The 12,687-nt window shown below is 40.6% G+C and overlaps 2 protein-coding genes across 3 annotated transcripts; one reads left to right on the plus strand and one right to left on the minus strand.

The window, feature by feature from the left end:
* Positions 1-635: 635 nt before the first annotated feature.
* On the plus strand, positions 636-8,849 carry c1galt1la (core 1 synthase, glycoprotein-N-acetylgalactosamine 3-beta-galactosyltransferase 1, like a). Of its 2 annotated transcripts, XM_030423260.1 has the most exons (5): positions 636-882; positions 1,464-1,573; positions 4,290-4,538; positions 5,372-6,036; positions 8,362-8,849. In XM_030423260.1, the coding sequence occupies exons 3-5, from the start codon at positions 4,328-4,330 to the stop codon at positions 8,686-8,688; spliced, it is 1,203 nt and encodes a 400-aa protein (XP_030279120.1). In that variant the 5' UTR covers positions 636-882; positions 1,464-1,573; positions 4,290-4,327; the 3' UTR covers positions 8,689-8,849. The 2 variants fall into 2 exon arrangements, with proteins under 2 accessions (XP_030279120.1, XP_030279119.1); XM_030423259.1 differs by lacking the exons at positions 636-882; positions 1,464-1,573 and adding an exon at positions 2,978-3,236.
* Positions 8,850-9,132: 283 nt separating this feature from the next.
* Positions 9,133-11,802, minus strand: tac3a (tachykinin precursor 3a). The gene is made up of 7 exons (XM_030423261.1): positions 11,556-11,802; positions 11,024-11,138; positions 10,824-10,929; positions 10,537-10,566; positions 10,372-10,425; positions 10,172-10,238; positions 9,133-9,943 (listed from the first exon to the last, which is right to left on the minus strand). The coding sequence occupies exons 2-7, from the start codon at positions 11,123-11,125 to the stop codon at positions 9,925-9,927; spliced, it is 378 nt and encodes a 125-aa protein (XP_030279121.1). The 5' UTR covers positions 11,126-11,138; positions 11,556-11,802; the 3' UTR covers positions 9,133-9,924.
* Positions 11,803-12,687: the final 885 nt, after the last annotated feature.

Consider the following 12,687-nt stretch of genomic DNA (forward strand, 5'->3'; position numbering starts at 1 on the left):
ACAGAAGGAGCAAGTGAGGAAAAAGGAGGGGGAGATGGGTAGAGAGAAAATAACCGGAATAACAAGAAAAGAACAAGATGCCACAGCACACACCCTGAAGGACTACACATGCATACATTTTTACTGTGTTTACACTGGCGGGACCTGCCACCTTCTTTCTAGTTTCAAACTGTCTTGGGGTCCTTGTTTACCTCTGACAACAGCTTGTTTATTCAGTTAGGGGAGTCAAATTTCTCCTCACTACATAGTGCCCCTTTAAGTAGCTTACCATATGTTGGAGCCATTTTTAGTTCATTTTTTTGTTGTTCATTTAGTGGTAGTAATGAAAGGCCTTTATAATCAGGCCACTAATTACATGCAGGTGTGCAACAAAAAGTGAATGCCAGGAGAGCACACAGTCTTTTTACTGCTCTGCTCCGTTTTTGTTTTGATTCTCGACAATTACAGAGACAATATAGAACGCTATTCCGTTTTCTTTCCACTATTCCGTTTTCTTTCCGCTATTCCGTTTTCTTTCCGCTTTTCCATCAGGGTTGTGGGGATGTTACCGCTTTATCGCCCCTTACTGATGGCAGAGGCTGCCCCACAGGGTGCCAACTCAGGAGCAATTTTGGGGTGCAGTATCTTGCTCAAGGATACTTGTAGCTCAGTTCCGCCCCGGGGTGCCGGGTTTCGAACCAGCACAGTGGGTAATCACTGGTCCACCAGCTCTACCCACTGTGCTACAGCCGCCCCAGATATTAACGTACCTTTGTTTATTTATACTTTTAGTTAATTCGATTTATTTTGATGCATGTCAGGGCTCAGAGCCAACACATGCACACGCTCACACAACCCACTCATAACCAACCGGACAGACTACAATCAAATTCAACAAACCAAGTAAGTGCAATAACAAAAGAAAACTCGAAGCACGTAAAAAGAACTCTTATCTCAACGGCATAAAGGCTTTAGCTAAGCACCAAGCAAAGAAAGCTATTGACCTAACACCATACTTAAGTCGATGTACTTAGTTACTTTCCACTTCTTTGTACATGTCAACCTCATGTAAAATTCAACACAGCTTTGTACAACTCCAGCCTGAGCATAATCTTCTTTTTTTTTCTCAATGTCCTTTATTGCTATATCTGCCCATAATGGTTTTATCTGTTCTTTGGTGTGATGTTGTCTTCTCGTAGTCCTTTATTGATTCTATTCTGTTATGCATTATTTTTTTCTCTTTCTTTTTCTGTGAGTTTGCCTGTTTTTATTACTTTTATTCCTACTTGAAATGAGTCATAAATGTTTTGTGTTTTTACATTTTCCGTTCTGCCTTTTTGTTTTAACTCGTCTTAGACGAGGCCTCCTTGTGTTTGGCCTGACTGTTGATTGTTCATTCCATAATACTGTCTTCGAGTTTCCTGCTTGCACACTCGGATTTTAATGGTGCTATAGAAATAATGTGTATTTTTTTTTTATTACAGATGCACGATATGGATTTTTTTTTTTTCCAGCCAATACAATAACTGACAGTTGCAATAATCTGCAGACTCCTGTGGACTCCGCAGAGCATCTACCACCACAGAGTCCACAGGTGAGCTGCCTCCATCCTCAAAGACCCCACCCAGCATGGACTGTTCACACTTCTGCCCTCAGGCTGAAGGTACAGAGGTGTTAAATCCAAGAACTCTTTCTTTCCCACTGCCATCAGACTCCTAAACAGCAGATAGAAGTTTACAATCACGTTAAAAATTCTACCTCATAAATGCCCCTAGTTTACATTTTGCACATGCATAATTGCACACTCAGATTTGCACTGTTTTTATATTATTATTATTATTATTATTATTATTATTATTATTATTATTATTATTATTATTGATGCCTTTTCTGATTTATCACATGCCTTGCAAAAGTTCTTCACTTTGAATATTTTTGTTGTGTGTATATGTTTCATTATTTACGATGTTGGATTTCTGTGGACAGCAAGGGAAGAATTTCATTGTAGAGAAATGTTTCCTCACTGCATATGACAATAAACACCTTGAATCTTGAATCTTACCTGACTCTCATGGCCAACATCGATTTAAAGAAAAAAAGTATAGACATATAATACAAACTAACATTGTTACAAACATTTTAAAAATAGATTGCTACCTGTAGTATATGCTCACTCGAGTGTAAGAAAGGCTAAGATGTAGTGAGCAGAGATGGTTTATTTCAAATTCCAAAGCTGTGATAAGACTTTTTCCCTTGTTGTGTTCTTCTTATAAAAAAGCGCCCAAACAAGCAACTACATGTCGATATCACCATATGAGCGTATTGAGTGTAATGAGTGTTTGTCAATCCTCTCATTTCTACTAATCTTATCGTCTGCTCTCAAAACATTTTTAAAGGTGTTTTCCACCACCTATGGTGTGTAGATGCTGCACTTGTTAAGTCAACAAAAGCATTGGCTTTGTATTATCAGCTAGGTTTATTAGCTCTAATTTCTTTATTTGCTGAATTTTTGCATTATTGGGCCGATAATTTATCTGTTCGATATATACCGTGCATCCCTAATTATTATTCTAAACCTGCAAAGTCAGCAGTTGTCATATGATACATGCAGTATGATATTTACCTCTGAAATTTGGAGAAGTATAAAGACTGAAGTACCTCAAAAAGTGCCATACTTGAGCAAAATGTACTCAGTTACTTTCCAGCACTGCATTATGAGTAAAGCTGTGAGGAAAGCCTGTTCATTTTGTAAGCTTTGTTAGGGCGACACCTGGTGGCCAGGATTGGTAGAGCAGCAGCTTCACCTCCACTTCATGTCGCTTCCTCTCTCAGCATCTTTGAATAAAAAAAATAAAAAAAATAAAAATCCAACAATAATAATTACCATATCATTTGATAACTAAATAAATAAATCAAACCGCGACTGTTAATTGCCCTTAATGCATCTAAGGACGTGTGGCTCGTGCTTCCTTTACACGTCACCGGCTGTCAACCAATGAGTGCTCACATTTGCTCGTCTTAGCGCGTGATGCTGAAGAATGTAAATCCGTGCAGCTCTGTCTCTCAACGCTCGACTGATCATCTCATTCAGAGACGAGCTCTATCAGGAAAACCCCCCCACAAAAAACAATCCAAAAAAACATGACGTGACGACAAGACTGACAGGTGTAACCGGCTCGTGCCCTTTTGCAGATACAGGAAGTGTTTCGCTGCAAGCACATCGCGCCCTCAAATGACCGACTGGTCCCACTGTGAAGGTAAAGAATACACACACACACAGAGACGGTTGTAGATGTGGGGTAAAACCTATGTTTGCACGCAGCTGCTTGTTTGTGTGATGGCAGCATGCGTAAAGCTCACGGCCTCAGTTCGCTGTCATTGCAATCTGAGTCATGTGTTTGTGGCAAAAACGGATTAAATACCTCGATTAGGGTAACTGGGTTGCTGCCTGTTGGAATAAAGAAGGGAGAGTACGTGTTATTTTTGTTTTTCCCGACCATCGACTCTCGACATGTTAATCGTTAACACAAGTCTCAGGTTTGGGGGTCTTTAACCTCAACCGTGAGGCAACAGACTCGAGTGAAATCGTTTTTGGTCACTGTGTCAAGTGTGAAGTCCATGTCAAGAAAACCAAAAAAATCCCAAAACAACCACAATGACAGTTCACGCGTTGTATAACAGCTTGAGTTGGTGGTATGCAAACAAATCCGCTTAACAAGATAAGGATGCGTGATGATGTGATCCAGACAAATCCTGGAGCCTCTTCACAAAAACTGTGAACAAGATTTACAGGAAGTCAGTCACATTCAAGTTCTGATCGTTTGGGGGGGGGGTGTTGGGAACAAAGCTTCTCTGTTGATTTCCAGCTTTTCTCCGTGCATCCAGATCTTCCTCTCTCACCCATTAAAAGTTTATATTTGAGGCTTAATGTGTCTGTGACGTTGAAAAGAGGGCATTAGACTCCACGGGGAAATGCTTCAAATGTGTAACCCAACATGATTTAAAGCATCTTTTTTTTTTTTTTGAATGGACGGGCCATAAACATGTCCAGCCTGGCAAACACCGCTTGAGTTCATTGCCTTTTCCTGACACAGTGATTTGTGGAAAGTAATATTGAAGGTACTTTGGAGTTCGAACGACGCTCATCTTTTAAACGCTTTTCATTGTAACATGACACAATTCAGTGTGCTGCTACATACGATCTGCTCAGAATGATGCATTTTAATGCAACGATCACTAACAGACGAGAGACATTTTCAGGTGTATTTCAGCCCATCAAATCCCATCAAATGTGTTGTGTTCCCCTGTAGATGCGCTGTGATATCACAGTGATGTAGACAGTGTCACCATGAAGAGCTCCAGCTCCAGATGGGCCTTCTCCCTGGGCTTCCTGGTGGGGGCCTTCAGCATCTACTTCTTCCTGCGCCAGGTGTGGTTCGAGAGGAGCTACCCGGTTCTGACGGAGGCTCAGGAAAAAGCCACGGTGGCCGGGGAGAGCCCGACCAACTGGAAGAAGGAGGGAGCTGCTCTCGTCAACCTGCTCCACCCTCACCATGCAGGTGATTTACACGAAAGATTCAGATCGATTTCAAAATGATCAGTGTTGCTTAAAACAACAGTTCATCCCCAAAATAAATAATATCCATGCGGTTTGTTTTTGTGTGAGTTGATGAGTTTTGGAGGTTTCCTCCGTAGAGATGTCTGCTATTGAATATAATGGAACTAGATGGCACTAAGCTTGTCGTGCCCAAAGCGGCAAACGAATAAATTTGAAAAACTCTACAGAGCAGAAATGTCTCTCTACGGAATCATGACCTGGTTACGCAGAACAATCCGCAGACCCTGTGGCGAGCAGTGTCACGTAGGTACCATATTCTTTCTATAAACTGTAAGTGCTAACAGTATCATTGTGCCGGAGGAAGCCCACTCTATCATGAGCATGAGTCTCTTGTCCATGAGTACATTTGTGATGTGGTTCAGTAGAAAGAAATAGACCCTACATCAAACAGGGACACATTTTTCAGGTGTATTTTTTGGGCCCTTTGAGCAACACAACCCGAGCGCCATCTGGTTGCATTCAAGATATAATGCACAACTCGCACAAAAACAATTTAGATGGACAAGCAACACTACAGGTAAGAGGGAAAATATATATTCCTTTATTTTGGGGTGAACTGTCACTTTAGAAACATAAGTTATGTATTGTATTATTTGTTGTTATTCATGTAGCAGGCGCAGAGAAAGGCACAAAACACAGGAAGAACGTAGAGTAAACTGACTGGATATGGAGAAGTCGTTGTCATGTGTGACATTCCTGCTTTAATTCCACGTACAATAGCTTCCCTTCACACCAGGTAACATTGTATTGCACTGTTTGCTTTGTCCCTCCTAGGTGAAGACAGCCGGGTGGCCGACCTGTTGTACCAGAAGGTGCGTGTTCTCTGTTGGGTGATGACTGGGCCGTACAACCTGCAGAGCAGAGCTCGCCATGTCAAGGCCACCTGGAGTCGCCACTGCAACGTGGTGGTGTTCATGAGCTCCGAGGAGGACCCAGACTTCCCCACTGTGGGCCTGGGCACGAAGGAAGGCCGTGATCAGCTCTACTGGAAGACCATTCGAGCCTTCCACTACGTCTACGAGCACCATGCCAACGAAGCCGACTGGTTCTTAAAAGCAGACGACGACACTTTCGTGGTGGTGGACAACCTGCGCTGGATTCTGTCCAACCACACGCCTGAAGAGCCCGTCTACTTCGGCAGACGCTTCAAGCCTTACACCAAGCAAGGCTACATGAGCGGAGGGGCGGGCTATGTTCTCAGCAAAGAGGCTCTCAGGAGATTTGTGGAAGGTTTTCGAACCAAAGTTTGCACACACACCACGCCCGTCGAGGACCTAGCGATGGGACAGTGTTTGGAGAAGATGGGCGTTCTGGCAGGGGACTCCAGAGACACTCTGCATCGAGAAACTTTCAACCCATTTGTACCAGAGCACCATTTAACTTTCAAGTTCCCCAAGAGCTTCTGGTACTGGAGCTATTGTTACTACCCTATTGTTGAGGCAAGTTTCTTCCCTTCTGTTTTCATGATTACTCAAGTAGAAATTAATTTGTGAAGATGATAATCACAGTTATCCTAGAGCCCACCGTTATGTCTTCCACTCCAGCATCCAAATTATCTTAAATGACAAAGAAAAGCAGCGAATCCTTACAGTTGATAGGCAGAACCCAGCAAATTTTCGAAAAAGCAGGGGAAAGTACAACACATCTGTGCTCAGAATGCCTAGGAATGAGGCGTCCATGACTTATGGTTAAGACAAATATGAAATATTTGCTCTGTTAGCTGTCCAATAAAGGTAAAATGCCTAAATAGTTCCTAGAAAAATCTCTAAAGTCAAAAGTCACAATGTGGTTAATGGCTCCTGGGTTAGGCTGATTTACTAAATCTGGATTAGCCTTATTAGAAAGGTCTAATTAGGTCAGGTTAGGAAGATGTACTAAAGACAGGATAAGATCAGTTGAAGATCCTTTGATAACATTAGCGTACATCTGCACTTCAACTGAGAGAATTATTCTTAAATTTTGAAATGTGCAATAATGATCTGTTTTCTAAATGACCGTCTGTAGTGTACAGTTTATTAGTAGTTTATTTAGCTTTTGGGGAATAAAACAAAATGTATATGTTGTTGTAAATGAAGCAACATGGAGATGATAACCAACAAAATAGATAAATAAAATGCAGTATTATTATTATACGATTGTTAAATCAATATGTGATTATCTGGCACTTTCAAATTGCGTACCTGACCCCTGCATAAAACCATGAAATGAGTTCATTTTAAAGTAGATGATTGCAGCAGACACAATGTCCAGTCAACAAAAGGAAAATTGGTCAATTTGTCACTGATGATGCAACTAATTTGTTGCACTTTGCAATTAAAATGAGATGTGTCCATTGCTGATCCTGTCACACACTGACTGCCAGTGTATGGAGCTGCTTTGTCCTCCGTCTTTGAAAGGAAAACAAACAAATGTACTTTTAATATCAATGTAATTAGGTTTTTTTTAATGAGACCACCAAAATGGAAATTTGTAGTATAAGAATTGTCAGTGTATGACAAAAGAACGCAAGTACAAAGCTAGTGATATTCTATATTCTTCCTGTTGTGATCACAAACAAAAACACCAAACCAATGGTGACTTGTTCCAACTAACAAGTTTTTTCTTTAAAAAAAAATCTATCATGATAGGTTAAAGCTCTGTGCCGTGGACCCTTTGTCCATAAATCTTAAAAAGACAAAAATGAGACACACTGTTGCACCGAGGAGCAGCTTTCATAAAGATGAGCATGGACAGGTTCTCAAGATGGCGGATTGAAGAGTGGTCAGGTGTAGCTGAGCTGGTGCCGACACATTTTCCGACAAAGATTGCATTCCTCGAACTCTTGTTAGTTTACAGCACGTAATGAACCCAGAGGAGAATAAAAAGCGAAAAAAAACAACCGACAGGCTGGTTAGGAAGCTGACGTTGGTGCACTTGAACCAGCGCTTTCGCAGGCGGTCTCTGAGATTACAGCTGTTATCTCATAAGTCATTGAGAAAAAGCACAGTTGTTATGAAAGATGAACATGGACACTATATGAGTCGAACTTATGACACTGTCCTGCTGCTGTCTATAGAACAGGACATGTGTATTCATCCATGGCTGAAAATAGTCCCCAATAAATTAACTTTTTATTTTTTTTCCCTGTTTGAGTAACATTTACTAAAAACCTTCTGAGCTGTTTTTGGAAACTGCTCGGCATCTTCTTTTTGTCTTTGAATTTAACTTTTATATTTGTGAGCTGTAGGACTATTAACTAACATATTGTTGGATTCAGCTTTGGATTTCTAGAATAATGCCAGCCTTATCCTTTGTACAATCACACACACGAGAGATGCTACATGTAGCATTTTTAACACGATAATGGAACAGTTTTAAATTTTTCCTTACAGTGACTTGATGCTAGTAATTGTTAAGCAGTTAATACTTCGAGAACATACTGGCTCATGATCATTTTCACACACAAAATGCTCCTACCTGAATTAATCCCTTGCAGCACATTAGTGTTTTTTTCTTAAACAAATGGATAAATTGATTATTTTTAGGACTAAAAACTGCTTGGGTAGCTTGTTTGTAGTCAATCGCTATTATAATTATTATTATTATTATTATTATGCTCTTAAAAGCAATGCCTATTTCTGCAGTAAAACCTGTGAATCTGACTGCAGTGTGGTGGCCATCATCATCGTTTTATTGCGGTATTATGTCTTTTTAATACATGTTTCTTTCAATCTTTTTTTGAACTGGTGTGTGTGTGCATGTGTGTGTGTGCTATTGTTCCTCAGGGTCCGCAGTGCTGCTCTGACCTGGCAGTGTCTTTCCATTACGTTGAAGCGGAGCTGATGTACACCCTGGAGTACTTCACCTACCACCTGAGAGCGTACGGCTACAGGCCACGCTACCGGCCCCCCTTAAGTCAGCATCTGAGCCTCCGCCCTGTCACACACACCGCTGTGACGCCGGGAATTAAAGGGGTTCAGGAGGTGACGGATGGAAGGAGTCCAGCCTCCTTTGTCAGTGGGAACCAAACTAAAGTAAAGACGGTGTCAGAGAGAGGAGGGAAAGACGACGTGAACTCTGGCATCACTGAGAACAGGACCACAGTCACATAAGGCGGGCACCGCTGACTCTGCTGTGCCAGAGAGTTTATGACAGGTCTTCATTGATTCAATCACAGAAAATCCCAACCAGCATGACATGTGAGAGTTCAGTGCAGGCGGCTAAAGTTTTAATATATTATCTTGGCATGATTCAAGAAGAAGAAGAAGAAGAAGAAGAAGAAGAAGAAGAAGAAGAAGAAGAAGAAGAAGAAGAAGAAGAAGAAGAAGAAGAAGAAGAAGAAGAAGAAGAAGAAGAAGAAGAAGAAGAAGAAGAAGAAGAAGAAGAAGAAGAAGAAGAAGAAGAAGAAGAAGAAGAAGAAGAAGAAGAAGAAGAAGAAGAAGAAGAAGAAGAAGAAGAAGAAGAAGAAGAAGAAGAAGAAGAAGAAGAGAGTCAATGATACAGTAGCAGGCGTATGGAAATATATTTTTTAATGATTTTAGATAATTATTTTTTAATTTTTTTAATGAACAGGCAAAAACTGGCAGGTTGTCACACATTTTACGTTGTTAAATGAGATTCTTTTGGGTGTTACTTTTCTGAATCATTTGAAACATGTCTGAAATGAACAGCAACTTGAAATGACTTGAAATTACGGTTTCTTTGTGTCTTTCTTTGCATTTTTCCTTTTGAATCCTCATACTCTCAATCCACAGCCGGCAGTGATACGATGCCAGCAAGAAAGGAAACAACTTTTCTGAGGAAAATATCTTTTCTTTCTACCTTGGAGTAATATCAGATGCTCTGATGTGGAAGCGCTTACCTGAACGGCCCCCCCTGCGCTTCTGTCTGAGAACACTGTAGCCTCTGATGAACACAGCATCATACAAAAACTGCGCTGAATCCAACTTGTCTAGTCATTTTATGTAACCCAACAATAAACGTTGTAGCAGGTGACTGATCATCACACTCTGATCTTGAAGAATCCCTCGCAAACAGCTGCAGGAAAATGCACCGACGCTTGAAAAATGAATAAATTATGTATAAAAAATTATGTTTATTTTGAACGTTGAGGAAAAAGAACATGATGAAGAAATAGAATATATTAAGCTGTCATTTCTAATTATGCTTTGTCTTCAGATAAAACAAATACAATCTGTGTAGTTTTATGGTCACTTTCATGAGCCAGCTGGCAGGTTTACATTGTGAATCATTAAGTCGTCTCCGTCAGACGTTTGGTTCATTGTTTGTGTTTGCTGTGATCTTCTGTTGTTGATGCGAGATGTGAGAGTTGCTTTCGGAGTTCACGTCTACAGCCCCTGAAGAAACCTGCAACAAAACGCATTAAAACATTTAAGTGAAACCTGCACTCAATTTAAATGTGTGGAACCAAGTATTTAATTCACCCAAAAGAAATGTATCAAAGTCAGCAGTGCATCACGACTTGAAACCTCAAAAGGCTCCTGTCTGATATGGTTTTATCCTTTATTTGCCAGGTAAAGTGTTAACTTGACTGGCGCGTTTCAATGTTCTGCGTGCAGAAGAAGAGGCACTCACCTCAGCCTGCACTTGTTGAAAAAAATGCCTCTCCTCTCTGGGTACTCTCTCCTCCAGGGACCATTATCTGTGAGAGCACACATAACAAGATATTCCCATGAAGATATATGTTCTGTGTGATGGGCACCAGCGAAAATGTTCAGTCTGAATGCCAACAGGGCTGTTGAGAATATTTGACTTGTGTCAGTTGCAACACTCACCGGGCTCTGAGTCTCTCCTCCCCATGAGACCAACAAAAATGTCGTTCATTTCCCCTGATGACAAGAACAGGAAACCTTTTAAATCGTGTGTTTTTATAATGATGTCAAATTAAGAAAGAAATAAAGCAGCCACTTCATGTCATTTCTAAATCGCAGAGGTCTTACTTTTTTGCGGTGGCTGTACAGGATCTGCATCTGATGGACAAGAAATGAAATCAAAGGAGGGACACAACAGCTTTGTGAAACAGAAGTTAAAGGAGCATTTCGGAGATAAGAACCCAGATGATCAAATATAATAATGAGCCAGAATTAACTCCACACTGTATATTACCATTTTTTGTTTCTTCAGTTTATTATCATTAACATTAATGCTTGTAATATTATCATCATTAGTACAACGAACTCATGAATGTATTCAGTGTACAACGTTCGTCATTCGGAAGAAGACTCACCCGCATTTCTTCTGCCCATCAGACCCACAAAGCTGTCATAATCCAAATCGCTGTACCTCTTCAGAATGGTCCGCTTGAGGGTGTCCAAACCTGTGCTCTGCTGCAGCTTTGAGAAGCAAAAAATAAAATAAAAATCAGTTTCTGTTAAAAGCAGGCAAGGTCGGAATGTCAGCTTGCTCATTAGGCGCCAGGAAACCTACATCTGAAGCTGATCTGCGCGATCCTGGCTCCTCGCATCTGGACTGGCTGTATCGAAGTTTCATGATGAGGAACAAGGTCACCAGCATCAAATGTGTCCTCATTTTCCAGCACCACCTGTGGGTGATAGTTACAAGTATTCTGCTTTATGAGGGTTGGCAAAACATCGATGAATATTGCCCTTTGTTATTTATTTATTTTTTTAAACGAGGAATAATTTGTGCTCAATGCGCAAAAGCCGCTGCGTAATTGGCGCGTAAAAGCGCGCGGTGTAAGGTTTACAAAAACATACTTTGTAAGACTTATTTTTAATGTGATTATGTAACTACTGTCTTGACTCTAATGCAAGGATCCAATAAAGATAGAAAAAAAAACCCCGAATATAATTTCACAGTCCCCGAATGTTTCCTCTCCAAAAAGTCATGGTAAACCTGAAATTCCCTCCCTCCTAACATGAACAAACAACTGCTGAAAATAGAATGCAGATTGAACATTTCACTTAAACATTTACGGTTTGTTTTTTTCTTCCTTTACCTGTTTTCTGTCGTGCAGATAACGTGGTCAAAGAGTCAGCAGCGTGCCCTGGTGCAGAGTAAAGTGGGAGCGGATAGATCCTGCAGTGAGATCCGGTCAGGATAAATGAAGCGTCCACGCTTTGGGGTAATAAATAATAGCTGGATACCTGCGTAAAGCCAATCAGCAACCGAGGCGTAGGTGGGGTATCGGGTCTTATATCACGTTGTGCTGAATGCTGCGTAGCCTACTCAGTGATGGTGATGAGCTGTTGCCCCTCCACCAAACACGCACGCACACTCATCATCATCATCACCTTAAAAAAAAAAGAAAAAAAGAAAAAGACGTCACGAGCACATAGGTTCGTGAACTCAAGCCCATCCCTGAACATATTTGGGAGTTTTCTTGAGAGAGTTGGCTCTGGAGGAAACAAACAAAACATTTTTTTCACGAGCTATATTTCTATTTTATTTGTTTTTTATTGTTTGTTTTGTTGTTGCTGACTGATAAGTGCAGCAGTGTCATTTATCCATCACTCCTGCTCACATGTTCCTCTAGGTGCCTTTCCACTCCATTGACTGCTCGACATGATCACTGTCAACATGCTAATCTTTTTAGGAAGTAATTATAAAGATAACAGCTGCCTCTGCATGTCACTCTAGAAGACTGTGATTTATGTGACTAGATAGGTTAAACAGCTGTGTGTTTCTAATTGACTGCCCAACAGGCTGCACATTTATACACAAAATGTGGCATGAAAACAAATCTACCTCTGGGCAGGTTTTTTTTTTCTTTTTTGTTGGTTAATGGAATGGCGGTGTTAATTCCTACCACGCTTTATGAATTTAAATGAAGATCACATTACATTTTTGACAGTATTCATGAGCACATTTTAAAGGGGCACTATGTCACTTTGGAGAATCATTTTAATATTTATCATATTAATGAGGTAATAATACAAAATCACAACTGAATAAACAAGCTGTTCTCAGAGGATATTAAGGCCCCCAGAGCGGACCGGAGAGGTGGCAGGGTACGCCAAATATAAACAACGTATAACAGTGTGAAATGTGTAGTCCTTTAAGGTCAGTTTGTTTATTCAGTTTATTAAAAAACGGAACAATTTAGTTTTTTTAGGCATAAAAAAAATCTG

Source organism: Sparus aurata, chromosome 7 (genome assembly GCF_900880675.1).
Source record: "Sparus aurata chromosome 7, fSpaAur1.1, whole genome shotgun sequence".
Lineage (NCBI taxonomy): Eukaryota > Metazoa > Chordata > Actinopteri > Spariformes > Sparidae > Sparus > Sparus aurata.

Bases quoted from the DNA above. Each gene is read 5' to 3' on its own strand.
- c1galt1la (XM_030423260.1), top strand. From the start codon at position 4,328: ATGAAGAGCTCCAGCTCCAGATGGGCCTTCTCCCTGGGCTTCCTGGTG. The intron at 4,539-5,371 runs GTGATTTACACG...TGTCCCTCCTAG, and splicing joins GCTCCACCCTCACCATGCAG to GTGAAGACAGCCGGGTGGCC. The intron at 6,037-8,361 runs GCAAGTTTCTTC...ATTGTTCCTCAG, and splicing joins GTTACTACCCTATTGTTGAG to GGTCCGCAGTGCTGCTCTGA.
- tac3a (XM_030423261.1), bottom strand. From the start codon at position 11,125: ATGAGGACACATTTGATGCTGGTGACCTTGTTCCTCATCATGAAACTT. The intron at 10,567-10,823 runs GTGAGTCTTCTT...CTTGTCCATCAG, and splicing joins GATGGGCAGAAGAAATGCGG to ATGCAGATCCTGTACAGCCA. The intron at 10,239-10,371 runs GTGAGTGTTGCA...GTGCTCTCACAG, and splicing joins GAGGAGAGACTCAGAGCCCG to ATAATGGTCCCTGGAGGAGA.